Source organism: Asterias amurensis, chromosome 17, assembly GCF_032118995.1.
Source record: "Asterias amurensis chromosome 17, ASM3211899v1".
Lineage (NCBI taxonomy): Eukaryota > Metazoa > Echinodermata > Asteroidea > Forcipulatida > Asteriidae > Asterias > Asterias amurensis.
In genome coordinates, this window is record NC_092664.1 from 16,668,340 (window position 1) to 16,692,021 (window position 23,682).

The 23,682-nt window shown below is 37.4% G+C and overlaps 1 protein-coding gene across 2 annotated transcripts in view; it reads right to left on the reverse strand.

Moving 5' to 3' along the window:
- The window catches only part of LOC139949831 (gamma-2-syntrophin-like), a 62,283-nt gene that overhangs the window by 28,075 nt on the left and 10,526 nt on the right, over window positions 1-23,682 (reverse strand). Inside the window, exon 1 of one of the 2 annotated variants that reach the window (XM_071948372.1) lies at window positions 8,367-8,979. The exons of the other annotated variant lie outside the window; for it this stretch is intronic. Within the exon in view, the coding sequence (XP_071804473.1) occupies window positions 8,367-8,489 (123 nt within the window). The 5' untranslated portion in view covers window positions 8,490-8,979. Of the gene's footprint in view, window positions 1-8,366; window positions 8,980-23,682 lie in introns of those variants that run through there. 2 annotated transcript variants of the gene reach the window in all.

Genomic DNA, 23,682 nt, shown 5'->3' on the forward strand with positions numbered 1-23,682 from the left:
GGCCACTCTGACATGTCTGAATACTAATGTACAAGGCCTTTATGCCTCGTTTTTGAAAGGGGGAGGGCACCGAGGCATTGTCTCCTTGGTAAGGGCACCCTAGGAGAAAGTGTACATATCTACTGGAGCATTTCATTGGCACCAAGGCAATGACCCTGGGCATGGAGGCAATCGCCTTGCCTCCGTGGAGTATCAGGCCTGCAATCTGATCTACTTTATACACATTTTCTGTCCAATCTGGATACTGATGTATTGACACACATCGTCTCTATGTTTGTTGTTTTCTTTGTAACAAGCCTGGGAGATGTGGGGAGTGTTTACCTAATACGCCCCCCCCCTCCCCCGGTCCCCCCCGAGGGACAAAGCGATCTGATCCAGACACTCCTCTGCTATTATTGAACGGACGCCTCGACAACGAGGAGAATCGAGTACCCGGCCGTGGATTTAGGCAAAAATTATTTGATTAGTTGATATCGAAACGGGAAAGGGCAAGTGGCGACTCGTCTACATGAGAAACGGGAACGAGATGATCGAGATTGTTCCTTCTTTCTAGCTGGATGTTTAGGGAATCTTGTATAAAGTTTCCTTTGGTTTTTAGGGATACACTATAGCAGTTTACCTTCTATGGTATATGGGTAAAACCAACTAACTTAGCTATTTTTTGTGCTTTATCCTTCCTGCGTAGACATAACCACTCCGGACTTTTGGCGACGTGAAATTAAAATTTATTGTATACATCTTTATTTATATACAAATAGGATGAAAACAATCGATTGGTTAAAAAAAAAGGTATAATTACAATCCCTTTTAAGGGTTATTGTCTGCTCTATGCAATTATGCCCCTGCTGCAATTGCTTCCCTCGGAATACCTTGACACTTTTCTATATATTTCACTAAAAAAGATGTGCCTTTGAGTGTCACGTGTGAAGTTCAAGGCCAACACGACATCAAGGCAGGGGTAGGACAGAAATGTCATTTCTGAACTGCCGTAATTTCATATCTGTCTCCTCGCCTCACGCAATCAATGTAGTAAATTCAATCAGTGAAGAAATGTCTCTATATTGCAATATATTGCTTCAGATACCATAAGGCCAAATAAAAAAACATGTTTAGCGTCCCTGCCCACAGTTTCTTTTTAGAGGCTGCCTCCTTTTTTCTTTCTCTTTTTTATACACAAAAATAATAATATTCTCAGACAGAAAAAAATAAATTGTGAAAAATAACCGAGCCGGTTGTCTTTAAAAAGTATCGGGCGGCCATTTTGTACAAAAAAAATAAAAAATAAAATCATTCCCTTTTTTCAAAAAAGGCAGGACGTTCAAAATTTCTTTTTTTGGGGTCTAATGGTCTTAATGTAATTTGGAGTACAAGGCATAGGGTGTGTAAGAGGCATTTTAGGGGTGCGTGTCAGTTTTCTTCTGATTTGACGCGGGAGAAATTCCCACTAGGACAAAAAGGCATAAACAATATACAATACATTTATAGGGGGGGGCTCTTACTCATTGAAAAAAAAAAGATTAATACAATTAAACATGAAGAACAGACCAAGAATCGAAACACCACAAGAGTCAGGTGCTCTTAACCCCTAGGCCATGACACGCCACATGCCACTTAATTATTTTTGGAGCAGGCGCCATGAACACTTTTGTGAATACCGACGACGATAGACAGGGGAGCAGAGCTTGTGCTTGCCACTCCACCCCCCCCCCCCCACCCCCAAAGAAGGAAAAAACATGAAGGAAAAAAAAAGGGTTAGCCCTTAGTTTTCCACAAGTTATTTGTGAAATAGATTCGAATTATGTCTGGTACAAAGACTTAATAGTCACTAGCCTATATGCACCACTTACATTGGAGTTCATCAGACTATATAGAGACAGTTGCTATGTCAAATGGTTCGGGGCAAGCTTTTGTATAGCAACCTCCAGATGAGCAAACCCTGGTACCATTGTGCTATACACATTCATTCAGAATTGTGTATGGATGTTCATCATCTCTTACAAAACTAAGCAAAACCTTTCCCTGAAATCATGTAATATAATAGCAATGGTTTTGATAGTCTGAGGAATTTAAAATTAAAGTGATAACTTGTCTTAAATCAAGTGCTTCATTGTACCAGATAATATCCAAATCTAACGTGCAAAGCTTTATTGATAACTCTACATCTGCTTTTATGATGATTTTGTGGCTTGAATGCAATAGACTGTGCAAGTCTCGCGAGAAATTGAACTTCCGGGACCATTGTGGTCCCAACCTAATGGAGTTTTACGTTGGGGAGATTTTGTTCTGTCAATAATTTTAGTTTAAAATAAGTTATGACTCTAAAAAGTGAATATGTTCTTGGGAATGTAAAAATAAGTGATTAAAAACAGAAAAGTAAAATCAATTCAACAAATTAACGAAGAAAACTAAAGAAAAAAACTTGACCTCCAGTTTCCGGTTTACTCTAAACAATTAAGAATATTACCCAATTGACGTTCCCATTATCGCTGAACCTATGTGATGATCGCACCAATTGGACGTGATTCACAAACGGGGTTTATTAGAAAAACCATCCAGGTCGATGTCGAACAGCGATCCTCGTCCCGATAAATGTATAATTTTTACGTTAATTTAAACAAAACAATTATTATGTACACGAATTAAAATAATAATTATACAAAAAGTACGTTAAAAATAATAGTCTTTAAGAATTTTTCAACAAATAACAATTTCAATAGAATTTGGTTTTGTACAAAAATATACTTTTTTTCGAATTAAGTTCTCGTTTTCGCTACGTGCGAGACTTGCACAGTCTATAGGCCCTACCAAACTAAAATTTGAAAGTAGGCAAAACCATCACAATACCAAAACACATCATGTATACCACAATAAAGCATGAAGGTCGTGTTCTTGGTTTACACACATTACAAACATACAGAAAATAAACCCTTAGATGCACATTGTTGGAAAAGAAAGACTCAACGCAAACAGAAATGATTCCACACGTGTGACCTTCCCTAATCAAATATCCTCACCCTTAATTGATACAACTGGTAAAATAATTTCTGCGCAAATAACAAACAGTGTTCAATGTCATGCACACCGAACATATTATTGCAATTTTTATTTTTAGAATCATCTCCCGAACACACACATGTGCACAGAAGAGGTAATGACTATGACCATGTAACAATATTGTAAATTTTGCATCTCTGGTTACCATGGCAACATAAGACGCCTCTATTGAAGTGGTGAAATCCAGAAGGCTACTTTAATAAAAGGGGAAACGGTGACACATCTTAGGACCGTGAATTTATAAATTCATCTCCGTCAGTTTCTTACAGCTTAATTACAATGCTATTGTCAACCTCGAAGGCTTTAAAAACCCATTCTGTTAGCAGTATACATCTTCTTCTGAGCTTCACAGTTGCACTAAATGCAGTATTCTCACTGATAGAACCGGTGCTGTGTTGTGATTGCGACAGAGACCAGTTTTCTTTGATCCCATGGTTGCTGGATGCCATTTTCGGTACAAATGCAGTTCAACCCAATGGGCAGATTAGTCTGGCACCCCGTGTTGCCCATGCGTTTAGCGGACTAAAAATGGCTTCTAATCGCAAGTTGTTGCAACTCTCAATACACGGTGGTTTAACCATGGAGGTAGCTAACTCTGGGGTTTCTGATCAGCAGAGTGTGGGTTCGAATCCCCAGCCGTGACACTTGTGTCCTTAAGCAAGACACTTAGCCTTTGCGAAAGTTTGTATATACTTAGCGCCTTGAGTACCTTGTTTGGTAGACTATACGTGTGCTATATAAGACTTCGATATTATTATTATTACCTCCATGGCTTAACAACATGAGCAACTGGATGCTTCAATGCTCTTAGTGTGAGCAAAACTCATCAATTTTCTCCTGATTCACACAACCGATAAAACGAGTGTGAAAAGCGCTTTAAAAAGACTGAGTAATTCATCTTTTAGGCCTCCAGACAATGACTACAGCAAGATAGTCAAATTGTTGAGACCAGTTTTAAGAACTCACTCCGTGGTAGTGAAGTAAATAAAGATCCTACATGTACATGTATTTAAGCAAAAGCAGTAGTCCAAGCTGAATTTCTACCATCTGGGATCCCCCAGGTAGTAGTTAACAGAGCAGGACAGCTCTTGTAAGAACTTAGAAGTCTCCCGTACAATCCGATAAATCTACTCCGTGAATGTAGAATATATAGTAAGACGGTTCTCTAAGTACAAACTCTACCTGGCAAGTACATGTAGATACACACATGGTGTTACCGCAAACCAAGTATAAATATGCCTATATGGTCGATCCATGGAGGTATTCTACCTCCATGGTGGATCATACAAAACGTGAACTCTGTCTGCGACTTTTTTGTCAGCTCTACGGATCCTGTATAATACCTTTAAAAGGGTTGAGATTACTAAATTACATTTGGAATTGAAAACCTAATCTAGGGACATTGAGACGTATGAGAAATATAATTTCTGCAGATGGTTGTTACAGTTGATGGTGTGAGTGCTTAGGGTTTGTAACAAAACTCGGCATGCAGTTTACGGTTACATTTCTTAATATTGGGCAACTAACAAATCATCACATCAGTTATTGAAATTCAATCAACATGAGGAAAGGAATTACGATAGCACTGTTCTTGAGATGTTTGTTTCTCTATCAAGGAGGGAAACTGAGCAGGGCCCTATCTCAAGAAACCTGCAGCCGATTTCACGAAACTTAACACAACTGCGGAAGTCCACTTGTGCAACGTTTATGGACTTATTTAAACGATGCGCAAGTGGACTTACTCATACAGTTGCGTAAGATTTCGTGAAATCGGCTGCTGTTAGCACAAAAACTTAAAAGGATTGCTCAACAGAAACAGGTTACCAGCAAAAATTACATAAAGTCTACATTGTTCTGACTGGTGCCCCACTCAATTCTTACTTAGCAAATAAAAAAAATTCAAGGAGTATTTTCTGCTAAACAGGGCCCAATTTCATGGCTCTGCTTACCACCAAATTCTTTGCTTACAATTATAATTCTCCGCTTACTGTGCAATCGCTGAGTTTCTGCGCTAGCTAGTAAGCGGAGAATGCCTAGTAACGTGAAACACATGCATAGGCAAAAATTCCCTTCTAACCCATGTAATTGTTCCCTGGAACAATTCTCTCGGGTTTTCCTCCCACCTCTAGAACTGAAAAAAAACTTCTTCATTTTCTTCCCACCTTGTCTAGATGCTGGAAAGGCTTTGACAAGTACATGTATTATCATACTTGTAGATGTAGATGTAGATGTGGGGACCAATGTTTGCTGCTGGGATTTCTGCCCAAGATGTAGATGAACTAGGTTTCTACTCGGCAAAAGTAGATCATTCAATTCAATATGCCATTTGCATATAAGATTTGAATATTGTCTGGTACAGTGACTTGCTTGATTGCAAGTTACCACTTAAATTGGAATTCTTCAGACTATAGAGATACATGTAGTTGGTATGTCACATGATTAGAGGCAAGCTTTTGCATAGTTACCTAATAGACGGTAAACACCCATACACAATTTTGAATTAATGTGTATAGTAAATGCTACCAGGGTTTGCTCATCTGGAGTTGCTATACAAAGATTGCCCCCGACCCAGTTGACAGAGAAACTGTCTCTGTAGTCTGGGGAATTCAAATGTAAGCAGTACATTGTGACTAAGCGAGTCATTGTACCAGACATTATTCAAATCTAACTCGCTAATGGCTTATTCAATTCAATTCAACATGTACATTGTAATGTACGTCTGCTTTTACATTAGCAGAGAACCAGTTGCCGACCACACACGCTACAATATTTTTTGGCTGGTAACCTGTTTCTGTTTAGCAAGATTTTTCCATGCTAAGTACTGTGTATGTGCAGAATAGTTTTATGAAATTTGGGCTCAGTAAAATTGGTGATGAGACAAAATGGCAGGCTGGATGAGTAAGTAAATGTCAATATGTCAGTCATTGTTGCTCTGTCGATGATAAGTCCTCCATTCATAAAATGATCACAATGGAATTTCAATAATTACTTGGAATTCTTTGTGTATCCATGTATTAAAGGGAAGGTCATACGATTGATAATCACTCTTACGGTCGAGTTGGTCTTTGAAAAGCGTTTGTATTCATTTCTTATAAAATGCATGATTAGAAAGATGTTGTAAAAGTAGAATATAATGATCCACACAAGCATCACTCGAAATTGCGTGGTTTTCCTTTTACCTCGTCGACAAACACGGTCGGCCATTTATGGGAGTCAGATTTTTGACTCCCATAAATGGCCGACCGTGTTAGTTCGCACAGTAAAAGGAAAACCACGCAATTTGGAGTGATGCTTGTGTGGATCATTATATTCTACTTTTAAAACATCTTTCGAACCTTATGCATTTTATAACAAACAGTTACAAGTGCTTTTCAAAGACCAACTTGACAATTAATGGCAATACAAACTATTGGTTAGAAGCCTACGGTAGCTTTCGCTGGAATAAAGCATTTTAAGAAACATTTTACTTTTTTTTAAGGCCTAAAATTTGATTCTAGGAATGAGTATTCCTTTTAGGGATTATTCCTCTACATGGACATTATTCGCTCTAGATTTTCGGTGATATCTCAATAAAGTTTTATTGTATCTACATTTATATAGTACTGAAACAATCAAACAAATCCAAAAACCAAAGGTAAGCTATACCTTTGGATTGGATGCTTTGGGCTACTAAAGTGATGTTATGAAACAATAGGGTTGGAAGAAGTTTTAAAAAGTAGAATATAATCATCCCCACAAATACATGTACCTTGAAGGTGTATTGTTTTCCTTTAACTTCAATAGCAAGGCCTTGCAGTGTAACGGGATACATTTCAACCCCTTGTGTTCAAGTCTTTCACAGATTGTAAAGTTGTATACATTACATTAATGTTGTAGCAATAATGTATTTAACAAGACTGTAAAGTTTTATTGTATCTACATTTATATAGTATTGAAACAATCAAACAAATCCAAAAACCAAAGGTAGATACCTTTGAATTGGATGCTTTGGGCTACTAAAGTGTTTGTTATAAAACAATATAGTTGGAAAGGTGTTTTAAAAAGTAGAATATAGAATATAATCATCCCCACAAATACATGTACCTTGAAGTTGTATTGTTTCCTTTAACTTCAATAGCAAGGCCTTGTAGTAGTAATGGGATACATTTCAACCCCTTGTGTTCAAGTCTTTCACAGATTGTAATGTTGTATACATTACATTAATGTTGTAGCAATAATGTATTTAACAAGACTGTGTAGTAAAGGGACTGCTTTCGTATTGGGCACTATGGGCTTTAAAACAAAGTTTGTATTTTTATTTTCAAAAGAATCTAAGTAGAATCTACACAAATAAACCTAAAATTTACTGTGTGGTTTTTTTGACTTCAGAACTTGTTAACACGGTCCGCAATTTTGTGGAGTCAAACGTAAAAAAATAGCGAACTGTGTTAATTCATAAAGTTAAAGGAAAACCACACAACTTCAAGGTTTGTTTGTGTTTGGGTCTTTTTATTCTCCATCTTGCCAACAATACTCTTTACATAAAAAATGCTTTAAAAAAATGCGGACCCATCTACAATCTTAGACAAATTTAGTACATAAATTACTTTTCTGTTTAGTTCTCATCAGCTATGCTTATTCGGATGATTTCTACACCGAACACCTTGGGGTATTTTTTTTTCAACAAAAACTTTGTCTACTACATGTAGTTCTAATTTGTCATCGCTAAGCACTACATGTACAATGTATGTGACACCCTCAAGAATCAAGATAACTTGCATCCTCATTCCTTTCCCAAGACTTTGCTACATCCCTGCCTACATATATACCACCAACAAACACTGACAAATGTAGCCTTGGGACTTTCGGTCATTGCTCCGAGTTCATTAAGGATGTAAGCTTAACAAAGGAACACAATTATCCAATAAGCAGTCTCTAGTAAAATGGCATCACTGTGAGAAGAACTCTCTGTATGATTAATAAACAGTTACAATAACTTGCAATTAAATTTTAAATTGCATCAAAAGTACCACTGAAACATCTTGGGTTGATGTTTTTTTGTTTTTTTAAATTGCAAATGAATCTCCTAATTTTAAAAGCTGGTGACATCCTAAATTTCTATTTGTAAATTTAAAAAACATTACCGTAATTTGTTAATTGAATATTTTTATTTTAAAGACCAGGGCCCAATTTCATAAAGCCTGTAAGCACAAAAACTTGCAAAGCACAGAATATATTGCTTGCTTTGGATTGAGTTTTAGCAACGAAGTTTGTTAAGCAGTATTTTCTGCTTTAACAGCTTTATGAAATTGGGCCCAGAATGATTATCTTACCCCATGTACAACCCATAGAGGGCTTCTATGCACTGAGCGTCGAATCGGTAGATTATGACTGAGTTTCAGCATCAAGGGCTCCAGCCCTATCGTCAGCAACAGCTCATCAAACCAAAGAGTCATTTTCACAAAACTCCACCAACAAATCCTCTCAATCCATAGAATATCTTTTCATTTAAGATTCCAAGTCTCCTGACGATGACTAGGGCAAGCTACATGTAGTCTGAGACCAATTAAATAAGAACCCGCTTGATGGAAGTGCAGTTAAAAACGCCTAGGTAGTAAAAAAAGCTGGAAAGTTCTGTTCAGAAGTGAGAAGTCTCCCGAAAAAATCTGAAGAATCTACTACACGGTAGTAGAATATAATTACAGCAAGACAGTTCTCTAACGAGAAAGCTCTCCCTGGCAAGTAGACATACACATGGTGTTACCGCAAACCAAATACAATATAAGTCGGGATTACTTGAAGACAGTCTTTAAAAACACACCGCCGGAGCACATTGAAGAATGCTCTCATGAAATTTGTCTCTGGGAGTGAGTTTTATTACAACGATGCTGGCGGAGTATCAGGAAGATTTTAATAAGTAGGTCATGGTCAACTTGGTCCTTGCAGCTCCATGAAAAGGAAATTAATTACAAAGCCACTCTCTGGAACTCCACGATTTCAGCACCAAACACTGGAAAGTACACGTATAAAGGTTTGATCACAAGTTTAGATCTGAAACCCAGGCAAATGCAAAAACATTATTTCGGAGATGCCAACTCTTCCTGATTCAACAGATAAATAAACCAGTTCTGGTGAACAAATTAGAAAAACCCACTGATTGTGAAAACTTTTTAATTCATCCATCACGAAGCATTTGACAAGTTCCCTAACCCCTCACTAAAAATCACTACAGGGAAGGAAACACTTTGAAAAGCACCAGTCTAGGTTTAAGAATGTACCAAATGTAAACCTTACAGCACGCATTCTCAGTAAAGGCTCTCAGTTTGTCTCCAAATCAGAAGGTCATTGCCGAGTACCGGGTCTAAGCCGGTGTCCTACCAATCAATTTAACAAACTGTTTATTTTTTGTTTAAACATAATCGCCAAGGATGAATTTTTTTTAAGTTCACTAATCAGTATGCTCATCTCCCTTAAAGCCTGAATAGAACCATAGAGCAAGGGTAAAACTAAACCTCTTGCCGAAATTACGGTTTTTGAAAATCAATCAAAGAAAAATCAGTTTGGGTTTGAGACCTCAAACCAGACTTAACCATTAAGACAGTGTGACACTGAACGAAACTTAGGAAAGCTGTTCATCTAAAGGATAAACAAACTTGAAGGTCGCTCGTACAATCACAACCTGTGCCCTAATTACAGATTGCTAGCCAAAAATAGACCGCAAGCTTTGACATTTACATGTTTGCTGTGTGCGACTTACAGTTCACCTGCTTGGGCAGCGATACCAACAGTCTCACACTCATAGAAGTCACTATCCTGGAATAGTCCCCAATGACACCACTTTAGAGTTTTACACAACGAACGATACTGACATCAGGTACCAGTCTATTTTGGATTCAAGCCTCTGTTTAAGTCTCCTAGTGTTTATGTATTAAGAGAAAATCCAAGATGACGCTAGCGGTATCCTCGCGCACAATCCACAGTATGGCACTCACGACTGGCTTTGTGTTCTGATTCACTATCGATGCATCAAACGCATTAAAGCTGTTAACACAAGATTAAACCCGCTTTATCTCTACAATTGCATCAAGAATTAAATGCAATAAAATCATCAAGGGTTGTAAATTTCTAGCCTGGCAACATCTGTATAATAGGTCCATACAATGCATACATGTGCAATCAAAGACTAAACACATCATCAATGCAGTATACATACAAGGTGTACACCAGAGTAATTGTTGTCAGACTTCAAAAATCTATTTTCACAAAATGAACAAAACATGAAAAATGGAGAAAGATGTATTGAAGGTGTGGAGATAAAGCCCCTAAAAACAATGGGAACTAATTGTTTCTCATTTTGGTGGCGGTTCTCAGTCTTTCAAGACATGAGGAGAATTTGAGAAAACCCTGAAATAACTAAACATCCTAAGAATTAGTAGGCAATAAGAGCATACTGATTGAAATGTCGAATTGAAACCTACGGGTGTTTTTTTCAGAACCACCTTACCTCACTTTAGAGATTATCATTACATGGTGTTACCGCAAACCTTCTTACTCATATTTCCATTTCATAGTTTCAAATCCTACTTATCCTAAGAATTCCAGTGGCTGACATAAATCACTAATCTCATTTCAAACTTATCCACAGCGAGATCATCCATGCACAACAAATTCCTCCACAGAAAGAAATAATTCCAGGTAAAAACAGCTGGCATATCCCTTCTTGATGAACACATTTTCCAAGATCAGCAAAGAGGAACGATAGCATCTGCAATTCCAGCAGCTTAATTCCACGTACTGCATCTCTTTGGAACTCCTTGCCTGGTGCATGTTTCCCTCCATCCTACAGTCTAGACTGTTTTAAGAGGAATATCAATTCCTACCTTCAGCTCCCCTGTTTTTTTTCACATTCAATAGTTTTTATTCTTGTAGCCCCATACCAAGAGTAGATTATAGCCTTGTTTGAATGGAACTTGCATTTAAACAAAATAATAGTCTCATCAAATCTTTATACGTACTCAGCTCTGTTACACAATGTGAGGCTTCATAAACCTTGAAGTACACCGAGAATTTGAGAAATCCAAAGTTGTTTAGTGCAACCAACACATTAGAAAGAGGCAACATCATTCTGACTTGAGCAGTTAGGACAAGTCCTTCCAACTCTTCTCCATCTATTTCCTTCAGCTGAAATTCTTGAGTTGGACAGAATACCCTAAACATTTCATGACGTCGCAAAAAATACATTGTTTGACTATCAAAAACCACAGAAACAAGGAAGATACAGTACAACAAATAAGCCATTTGCGACGTAGATTTGAATATATATCTGGTAAAATGACTTCCTTAGTCAATAGTTACCACTTAAATATCAATCCCTCAGACTATAGAGACAGTTGCTACGTCAAATGGTTTGGGGCAAGCTTTTGTATAGCAACCTCCAGATGAGCAAACCCTGGAACCATTGTGCCATACACATCCATTCAGAATTTTGTATGGTTTTCACAGTCTTTATACGCAAAAGCTTGCCCCTAATCATGTGGCGTAGCAACTGTCTCAATAGTCTAAAAAAATTCAAATATGAGTGGTAACTTGTGATCAAGCACATCAGTGTACCAGACAATATTCAAATCTAACATGCAAATGGCTTGTTTGGAAATGGTGTCTCAGCGAGAACTCAACTTCCACTCTGCTTTACTCTGCTTCTCAATACTAACCTCAGCTCAGACCTCACAAAACAAAACTCAAAACTGGGTTTCCATTTCTAAAAACCTATGGATTTGACTGTTTGTTAATTCCATGCATCACCAAACACTCAATTCCAATATCTTGCATCAACGGTTTATCCACAGAAATAAAAAATAATGAAACAGTTTCCCAAAATCGAAGTCTGCTGTGGATTGAATGCACACATCACCAAACAGCTGAGTTATTTTTCCCCGCCGATATCACCTATCAAAGACTTCAAAGCATGGTAGTCTGCACTCATCCATAGAAAATGTAATAAAATCCACTGGTTTGTTTAGCATTGATCCGTACGCCTCGACGTAAATTCACATCTGATGCTGTTCCTCAATGCGGCCGGCCGCTACTAGCATTGTATTGAGCTCTACCGATTTAAAAATATCTGCTGCTCTGTGTGCCCTGATTGCATGGGCTGTTTAGGTAATTACGTACTGAATGCCAAGTTGAGTGTGTAAGCGATTCCACAGCAACCGTAGTGTGGTTGTGTTCGCTACCCTTGCCCTGTGGTGTAGGGACAATTCTGATACATACACCTAACTTGTGTCAAATCAGCTGCTGGCTGAGTACCGGTGATGATGGGAATCATTAACCAATCAGATGTAGGAGTGATGTATGTGTGTTTTTATTAACCAGTACAACCATGGAGGTATACATTTCTACCTTTATGTTTTATACTAGCGACAGTGATGGCATTCTGAGTGACACTCTATTATTGTCATTGCCAATCAGACTGTTATGTGTGAGTGTCGCTGTCATGGTTTTCATCAAGAACAGAGGGATCCTTTAATTGTGATTCACATTTGCCGTCAAATTCACAAAGAGCTAAGATTGATTTTAACTGCAAATCAATCGTAGTTGCTAAGTGTGATGTCACAATACAAATCACTAGATGGTAATACTGACAACTTGTCTTGCGGTGAATTTGATTGCTTTGAGAAAATCGGGCCCCAGGGCACAATTTCCAAAGAGCAGCTTTTATTAATGAAGCACAGAGAGCAGTAAAGCATAACAAAATTAGGCTTACCAGAACAAGGTTACCAGACAATCTACAATGTCACAGGTACAATTTGTGACTGGTATCTTGCTAATTTCTGATTAAGCAGAAACAAATTAAACAATATTTCTCTGCTCAAGGGGCTCTGTTTTATTTTGCTGATGGTGTCAACCAGGGCCAAATTGCGTAGAGGTGCTTAAGCAGAAAATATTGCTGAACAATTTTTTGCTAAGCAGAAATGAGCAAGATACCAGTCACAAGTTGTACATGTGACATGGTAGTATGGCCGGAATCTTTTTTGGGGTAAGCGTAACTTTGTTGTGCTTAGCTACATGTAGTTTCGGTGCTTATGTAGTTTCTGTGCTTTTATAAGCAGCTCTATGAAATTGGGCCCAGTGCTATCATCACTGCACCAATCAGATTGGAGTAATGAGTGTCTCGGTTTTTATCAAGAACAACAGAGGAGGGATCCCTGAATCTATGATGATCTACAATGTACGTCAGTCAGCTAGTGTAGTTGTCTCGATACTGTTACTCTTGACTGACCAATTAGAACATGGAGTGATGTCCATGCAGGAGGGATCCCTGAATCTACATGATCTATGTCAGCTACAAAGTGATGTCTTGTACATGTTTGTTACTCTTGACTGACCAATCACAACAGGGAGTGATGTCTATGATAATTGGTTACATGTGCATTCCGTACACAAAATGCAGTAAGGGATCTCTGGTTGTCTCCCCCTACTGTCTTCAATTTGCACATATTATTGGCGCAAATTACATACACTTTGCTAAAGAATGGCTGCACAATTTCTGCACTGTATGTATTTGTGAACTTCTTTTGACATATAGGACAGGTTCAATGTTAGATATCCAACAGCGGTTCATTACTAAATGTAGTTCAAAAATAGTCGTCTATGTGCAGTGTCTTGTAAAGCCATTGGACACTTTCGGTACAGAAAAAAATATTAAAAGTTCACAGATTTACAAATAATTTACAGGGTTTACAGAAGGTAATGGTGAAATTAAGACTTCTCTTGAAATATTATTCCATGAAATGCTTTACTTTTTGAGAAAACATTAAAACAATATCAATTCTTGATGTATGACACGGCGAAACATGCGGAAACAAGGGTGGGTTTTCCCGTTATTTTCTCCCGACTCCAATGACCGATTGAGCCTAAATTTGCACAGGTTTGTTATTTTATATAGAAGCTGAGATACACGAAGTGTGGGCCTTGGACAATACTGTTTTCGAAAGTGTACAATGGCTTTAAAGGACTATTATAGAATTGGTTAGAAATTTTTTTTTCTAAGATCACAGGTTTACATAAAACTTACACGGTCTAATGATGATCATAAAACAATTGCCGAGTATTTATATTTTAACAACCCTGTATCAAAAGAATTTTAAGAGAAGAAATTTGATTGTATCGAAAAAATAAAATCTCCATTCATTTTGTTCTCTAAGTATGCAATGCAATAAGGCACGAGACATGAAGCATACAAAAGAAATTTGCAACGCACTTTTTTTGACCAATTCTACTTTCAAGAGTTGCAGACAGTCTATTGTATTTAATTGCAATACCTCTCCAACTTATCAATGTGAATTACAAACCTTGCCCAAAATAGATTCCCATCGCCCTTTATGGTTTCACCTCAAGGTCTCTGCTTGAAGTAATTTTAATTCCTGAACGATTCTCTTCCAAGGTTTTTCTATTTCTGAAGACCCCTGAACACCGGGTCATTTGTGGTCTTCAACTTTTATGCTTTGGTATTCAATGAGATTTCAAGAGAGGTCGATGTCTCTTGATGCTTTTAAAGGGTTTGGGTACTTATTAACGTGGTTAAAACTATTTTAAACCACTAAGTACAAGTACATATTTTTTGTTTTTATTCTCTGTAGCAATTCCAGCTTTTTAACTAGGTTTTATTCTCATGGTTTTTAATCATTGTTTTTTGCGTACAAACTCTACATTTATGACACGTTTTCTGTATTTTCTCTTGGGTGTTATAACTGTATGGATTTTAATAGGTTTTCTTTTAATTGTTCAGCGCCCAGGAGCATGTTTACATGGATAGGCGTTATATAAATTCCCAGTATTATTATTATTATTATTATTATTATTATTATTATTATTATTATTATTATTATTATTATTATTATTATTATTATTATTATTATTATTATTATTATTATTATTATTATTATTATTATTATTATTATTAAAAAAAATATCAGTTTTTTGAATCCTACAAACGTTTGTGTCAGCTACGTTTATCAGATTGTGCAATCCAATTACAGATTATCCTACATCTCTGCATTTTCGGCAAAATCTCAAAAATGCTTCCACCTTTTGAAACAAAACTATCACAGGTTAGTTTTATTGTAATGTACACTGGTTCCAAAAACCATGTTCCCTTCAAAGGGTTTTGATACCTCTCAGAGATTAATTTTTTGGCCACTTCATAACTGTTAATGAAGATGTATGCAGTACAATTTACCTGTAGAAGTTTCAGCCTCATTAGTCGTCAAGTTTTTGAGAGAAAATAAAAGTGAAAATCACAGAGCAATTTTTTTCAGGAGAGTCGTGCAAATCCGTTGTACATGTTCAAATTGTTTTACTCATTTCTCAAAAGCTACAGCACCTCAGTACGCAATATTTTAAGGGAAGCTTTCTATCCTCATTATCTTTAAAACAGATACATGTAGGTTTAATGTACATAATGTGGACTCTTGTGTTTTGCGACATAAAAAAGTACCCAAACCCTTTAAACTTCTAACATTAGAATTCCCCTTATTGAGCATTTGATAATGCTGTCAGCGACAACGAAGAGCTTAGGAAGTAGTCCGGGAGCTACCCACCTTAATTCCGTCTCGATTGATGGAAGCTAAATTGTTTTTCTTATGAGGTCTTTTGGTTTACACAGGGAAATACTTTGACCGCTCAATTTCCACATTGGAATGTACTTTTTATCCATGTTTGCAATAGCCTTTCAGATAGCTGTGAAGCAACTAGAAGGGGGACCCGCATTACGCGAGTCGCAAAGCCACAAGGCCTTCAACTTGTGTTAAGAACCCAATGCACTTATCATAAAGAGAAGGGGTTCGCCCCGATGTTCCTGGCTGCATAATTGGCCATAAACACCTTGTAACCCATTACATGGTGCTATGTAATACATGTAGGTCTCATCATACATACTTCGAACGAAGTCCAACGAACATGTACGAGTACATGTACCTGCAGGTAAATCATGAACGTTAAAGCACAAAAAGTAGCTCAGCACCAAAAAGTATGCTTACCATAATACGGTTACCACCCAAACTACCATTTCGCTTGTACAATTTGTGACTGGTAGCCTGCTCATTTCTGCTAAGCAGAAAATTGTTAAGCAATATTCTTTTAGTTAAATACCAATAGTGTCCAGGGGTTGATTTCACAAAGAGTTAGGACTAGTCCTAACTTAGGACTAGTCCTAGGAGATATACACATAGCATGGATAGTCCTAAGTTAGGACGAGTAACTGGTCCTAACTCGAGATAAGACTAGTCCTAACTCTTTGTGGAATCCACCCCAGTGCCTTTAATATGCACACTGGATTCCTTTCAGGGCTGTTCAGACATGACTAGCAGCCTCTGGTGGTGTTTAGGGTCACTGCGACTCTCTATAGTCTCTGATCCAGAGAAGTATGCCTAGTGTATAATTGAATTACCATCTGGTTCTATCACCACTGGTGCCCACAGGCACTAATCGTGTGTTTGTATGCACGACCACAGACATTAACAAATCAAGAACATTCTTCGTTTTGTTAAATGGTACCAGTACGTTGTCGTTCCACGATTTGTTGCCAAATCTTATTTGGATTTTCCTGGTCCTGCACGCAGGTCTTTTAATGGTACAGGTATACGGTACCTTTGGATTTCGGAACCGTTTGATTATTTGAATCATTTACATTTTGCGACGTTTTGATAAATGGTACAAGTACGTTCAAGGCCTCATACTTTATGGAAGCAACCAAGGGGATTGCCTCCATGCCCCCTGGTGCCTTACTGCCCTTGAAATGCTCCACTAGAAATTTTCAATTTCCTGACAGGGTCCCCTTTATCAAGGAGAAAATGCCTTGGTGCCCTTGCCCTTTCAAAAACGAAGCACACAGGCGTGACATTCCTCAATTTGCTGCCAATCTTATCCGTATTTAATTGTCCTGCTTAAGAATTTAGCCCATGCAGGTCCCGTAAAAAAGGGTAAAGTTATAGTTTTTGGAACCATTTGATTGTTTGAATTATGTATGCGCAAATATAAATTAGTATGGGCTTTAGATCCACACCCAACCTATATCAGTTGACAGACATAAACAAGCAAAAACAAAAATATCCATTTACCGTAAAAAAAAGGCATGTAGCTCAGTTGGTATCCATAGCCCCATTCATTGGTTCAAATCCCGCTCTAGTAAATTTGTTGTTGATTAACCGAAAACTGTTTTTCTGTCCTACAACCAAGATAAATTCCAGGGCTATATCCATGCCGCTCATTTTAACATTTCCATTCTTTGTTTTCTGCGCCTTGAACAACCAGCAAGGTGGATATGTGCGCATTTATAAGTCTTATTATTATTGTTATTATTATTATTATTATTTTCATCGTGTCCATTAATTAATGATAAATCAATACTATGCACATGGCAATTCTCATGCATTCCCTACTCTTAGTTTTTCACTGATATAAGGAAAGCACCGGTAATTAACGTCCATGGTCATGTAATTTGCGTTATTGATTGGTGAGATGACACTGGAATTGATGGTGCATGTTTGTAAAAGAGCCTCAAGCGGACCAGATCATAAAAGAACATGAAAGTCTTCCGTTTGGTTTTCTGAAAGGCTTTGTAGGAGCCAGTGTTTTTTTAAAGGGAAGATAGGTTTGGTAACTAATCTAAAGATTAATGGCAATAACAACTAGGCTCAGGGCCCAGTTTCATAGAGCTGCTTAAGCACAATAGCTTAACACAACAAAACTATGCTTACCAGAATACCAGCAAAAATACAATTTCAAGTATACAAACTTTGCCTGGTGTCCTGCTAACTTCTGCTAAGCAGAAAATTGTCAAGCATTATTTTCTGCTGAAAGGGATGCTGCAGTGAATTAAAATAAAACAGTTAATTTTGCTGTCATTTATTTCTGATATATGTATTGAACATCAATAAAATGTGTTTTGTTTTTTTCCCTGACATATCTCACTTGCGTAATTAGCGAATAAGTCATGCCCCCCCTTTTGTGGATTGTTACCGCCCCCCTACCATCGGGAATTCAAACATATCGTCGGCAAAAAGAGTCTGGTCCCTAACTACACGCGCCTAGGTACCAGGCCACACTGCACACGTCTCTATATATGCACACAGCCAGGGGGCCTGACGGCTCGGGTTCCCGACATGACGTTACGTTTATGCAAATGAAGGCTCCCTTTTAGGGGTGGGGTGAGTTCCCCTAATCTCTTGAAAACCATTTTTAAAATACTTGCGCATTTAATAAAAAATATAAAAAAATATTTCAGGTTTAAAAAATCATGTTTAATTGTTTAAATTATATAAATAAAAAAAAACACTGCAGCCACCCTTTAAGCAGCAGCTTTATAAATTAGACCCTGTTAATATACCTTTTTCATGGTGCAGCCATTTTGAATTTCTCCCATTTTATTTATTTATTTATTTATTGACATCCAACAGTGGATAACTGCCATTTACAGAGACTTTCATTTCTCAATACACACTTTCATTCTTTATACACAGTCATGTGCCATGATGCCTGCCGCCTGCCTGCCGCTGGCTCAAGGATCTACATGTACTACTGTCAATAATCAAACTAATTGCTGTTGCTATTATGCCAATTAAGGGGGTTTATAAGCTATTCCCAGCCATAAAGGTGAAGCAAGGGACACATCAAGACAAACCCAATTTCACAGCACTGCTTAACATTATCAGTAAGTGAATTTTCGAGCTTAACATTTGCTAAGGTGTAAGCGTATTTCACAGGTTAGCATGGTTAGCAAGAAAATTAGGCAGCCACCTTGCAGGTTCTCCATGGATTTGCATTGTGACGTCATTGATGGTTAGCATTTTTTTTTGTGGGTTGTCAGTATAATAAGCAGCACTATGCAATGGAAATAGTAGCAGTAAGCACAAAACGGCCCATTGAGCAGCTCTATCAAATTGGGCCCTGTTTAATACTTCTTTGAATCAAGATAATGTACAACATTGATAATGCTGTCATATTTGTATGACATGCTTTATTAAATGCTGCACTTGCATGCATTTGAAATTGTTCGGTGCTCTTTTTAATTCAAGAAGGTACTACCATGGAGGTTATTTCTACCTCCATGGTACTACACAGTACAGCATATGCAGTCTTCACACTCTTGGTACAGTTGGCCCAACTATAGTTCTTACTCTCTAGGCCCAATTGCAGTTCTAATCACTGTCTTGGTACAGTTGGCCCAACTATAGTTCTTACTCTCTAGGTACAGTTGGCCCAACAATAGTTCTTACTCTCTAGGTACAGCAGGCCCAATTGCAGTTCTAATCACTGTCTTGATACAGTTGGCACAACTATAGTTCTTACTCTCTTGGTACAGTTGGCCCAACTATAGTTCTTACTCTCTAGGTACAGTAGGCCCAATTGCAGTTATAATCACTATCTTGGTACAGTTGGCCCAACTATAATTCTTACTCTCTAGGTACACTAGGCCCAATTGCAGTTCTATATTACTATCTTGGTACAGTTGGCCCAACTATAGTTCTTACTCTCTAGGTACACTAGGCACAATTACAGTTCTGATTACTATCTTGATACAGTTGGCCCAACTACAGTTCCTACTCTTTTGGAATACAGTTGGCCAAATTGCAGTTCTTGCATTTACTGGAATGTACTGTCTCGTTCCACACAGACTTAAGACTGAAACTTTGATAATTGATTGCGCTCGAACCTTAATATTCAGCGAACTTAAATTTGTGTTGCATTAGTTTGGTATAATGATGCATCACTTTTAATTTTTTAGAAGAAGATCTGAGAACCCATGCATCACCACTTCGTACATTCAGGCAGAGACTAAGAAGCTGGCCACACATCTTATTCTTGGATCTACATCGTTCAATGTTCCCTACACTGTACTAGACAAACAGTCTTGTGTTTTCAGAGACATTTTCTTCAGAGAATCACGGTGCAGTATTATAATGAGGAGGTTGCCAAACATCTGGCATAACGTCAAGGTTAAGAATCATCTCAAGAGTTCTTAATTAAAAAAAAACACCAAACTGTGCCAACTTCTAGTATTGTCGATCTGGATGTTGGCAATGCAGCACTGGGCCAATTTAACAGTTCTTTTTTAAGGGTGTGCAAAACATTGGTAGCATTGAAAAAATATATTCACAGATGCACAGGATTGGCCAATGATCAACAATTGAGGGCGCCCTACTCAAATGACATCAATGTGCATTATAAAAATATCAAGACAAAATACACGAGAGTTGGAGAAAGGCTGTTTAAAGGGAAATAAATTACTAAAAATAACGAAACACACGGTTATTAAACAGTGTGTTAATCTGTTCACCACACAGTTTTGTCATTGATCCTTCTTATACATCAGTTTAGTGAACAATGGACAGTTTTTAGAAATGCTCTCATATTCAGTACCTTCTGGAGACCAAAAGACAAAACAAAACGGGGAAAATAAAAGGACTCCATCGGGAAATTCTATAGACCGGGATGCTCCACAAGAAAGTTTGTGTTCAAAGTCTATGGAAAAATCTTAAGTACAGGGACAATGGAAAGAACAAAATATGTCTCTACAGGGATGCATTGAGAATGTGTGTAACATGTGTGTTTGGAGAATCTAAATATATTGGCCAACATTGATCAGTAGAGGGGGTACAACTCTCTTCATGGTGCAAACAAATTTTATTCTGAGGAACCTCTCTGCATCCACGTAAGATTTCTCCAATTGTGTACTAAATATTCCAACAGATTATTCTTCCTGTGTGGACATAACAACTTTCGGCAATGTTAATCATTATCTACTTTTCTACTTGTAAATTGTAGTAATATTTGTTAATGTAACATTGACTGATCTTAATAATTAAGTGATTTGAAATCTTGAAACTGACTGATCTTAATACTGTGGACAAATAAAAAAACTTGAAATTTGAAACTAAAAATATCTCAAAAAATGGCTACCGCTTTTGAAATGAGTCGGTTAGTTTTAGTGTAGATTTTAAACCAATCAAACAATTCAAAGAAACACAGGATTTGTCTTTCATTTCTGGTTTTGTTGTGATCAAACTTCTGGTCCAGTATCTTATCATCAAGCCCTTTGGTCTTGTTGATCTTCAGTCTAAAGTATCACAGGGGCCCAATTTCATAAAAACATGTTAGTACAAAAACATGCTAAGCACAGGAGAATCTTGCTTAGCAAAAAAAAAGAAAATTACCAGCCAACATAAAGTTTACACTATTGCGACTGGTGCCCCACTCATTTTGTGCTTAGCAGAGAAAGATGTCAAGCAGTATTTTCTGCTTACAGCTTAAATACGAAAGTGGGCCCAGGCCTGCCACTGCACACCAGGGCAAAATTTCGTGGCTGTGGTTACCAACAAATTTAGCTCTAACAATCACCATACTTCTCTTGCACGACAAGCCAAATTTTGCGCTAGCTGTGTAAGCGTAGAATGTCTCTTGAGTAACGTGGAGTACACACGCGCACAAGCAAAAAATTTCGTAAAACGTAAGCGCAGAATTCTCTGCTTCCGCAACTGCGGATTCAAAATTCTGAAAATAGTTATTATTGACCCAACACTGTTATAACTCAGTGACAATTTGACGCATATCCCAAACGTGCTTCGAACACTGTTCCACTACAAGTTATTAAAGTGTTCATGCAACACAAAGTGTAAAGCGAGCTTGTACAGTACCTGCTGAAATTACAAACTGATTATCACACATTGAAATTTGACGACCTGTCATCGACTCGTGTACACGAGTATGCCTACCAGGCTTATAGGCCTAATTAATTTATGGTCTCATACAAATTTACAGACTTCTAATTATTTCAGCCCATAATTATTGTCTCGGGATTATTAACATATTTTGTTAAAGGCAGTGGACACTATTGGTAATTACTCAAAATAGTTCTTGCCATAAAACCTTTCTTGGTGACGAGTAATGGGGAGAGGTTGATGGTATAAAACATTGTGAAAAACGGCTCCCTCTGTTTTCGAGAGAGAAGTAATTTGATTTCGAGACCTCACATTTAGAACTTGAGGGCTCAAAATCAACCATCTAAACGCACACAACTTCGTGTGACAAGGGTGTTTTTTTCTTTCTTTATTATCTTCATTATTAAGTTCGACGACCGATTGAGCTCAAATTTTCACAGGTTTGTTATTTTATGCATATTTTGAGATACACCAACTGTGAAGGCTAGTCTTGGACAATTACCAATAGTGTCCACTGCCGTTAACCGTAAAAAAAAAAAACTAGCATAGCATAAACTTACTCAGATCTGAAGAGAAAAAAAAGTATTATGAATGTTTTACTTTCTTTGTAATGCATATAATCCTTTCAAAATTTCTTTTTCCCCTGGTAGTTTTTATTGTTGGTTGTAACTTTTTAAAAGTATTTTCTGTTTTCAGTGGTTCGATTGGGTATCAATAGAAACAGTTTTCGTGCTGAGCTGATTTCTACCCAGTAGTGGTGCCCTTTGCAAGGTTCCAAGACAAACTTATATTTTTACGCATAAGAAGTGCCCCTTACCAGCTGTGCCTCTTCAAGAATGAAGTTCAAGGCCTGACACATTTCTTGTAGTGTAAGCTCTGGAGTCTTATTCCCACAGGCCAAAACACTAATTGGCTCACACAGACAAGGAGCTAAAATGACCTTCATTATGAGAGGTGTGAAACTGTGATCGGAACGAAGGAACACATCTTATATTTGACTTCACTGATGATAAAGTAGGTCATGAGACACAGGTTCATGCGTCTACATGATTCTGTTTAAAATTGCATTTGATTTACTATCAAATGGATGTGTATTTTCCCCCTTTAATTTTCTTCGTCCTATTTAAAAACGTTTTTTTTTTGTAGTTTTCAAAGTGTTTGTGTGCTTGGATCTAGTGCTTTTTAAATGAATGTGCAATGTTTTTCTGTGTAAATGTTTAATATTTTATCTTAAGTTCACTTCTGTCGTTTGTTATTAGCTGGGATCCATGGGAGATCAGTGAGTTTTTCTTACTGAATGGATTTCCCAGGATAAACAAGAAATAAATAAATAAATAAAATGGGTTTGTTTTGTTTTTAAAGGCACTGGACACCTTTGGCAAATGTCAAGGATAAGTATTCTCACTTGGTGATCACAACAATACAATAATTAATGCATAAAATAACTAATCTGTGAAAATTTTTACTTGATTGGTCATCGAAGTTGCAAGAGAGTAATGAAAAGAAAAACAACCTTGTTGGAAAAAATATGTGTGCATTAGATGCCTTAATAAAAGGCCTCAGCTGAAGTTATTTTCTTATTTGAGAGAGAAATTACTTCTTTCTCAAAGACATTGTTACTTCACAGGGAGTCGTTTCTCGCAATGTTTTAAGCTATCAACAGCTCTCCATTGCTTGTTACCAAGTAAGTTTTTATGCTAACAATTATTTTGAGTTGACCAGGAAGTCACCAATAGATGAATTTGTACTTCAGAGGTTTGCAAGGAAATTTGGTTTGAGTGCACGCGCAAATTTACGTTACCCAACATACGTACTTCTGCTTACATTATACTGTTTGTACACAGCTAGCACAGACATTTTGCACCAACTCTACTTGTGCAAAATGGTGACCACAAGCACAGAGAATTCGGTGGTAAACCACAGCTGCCAACAC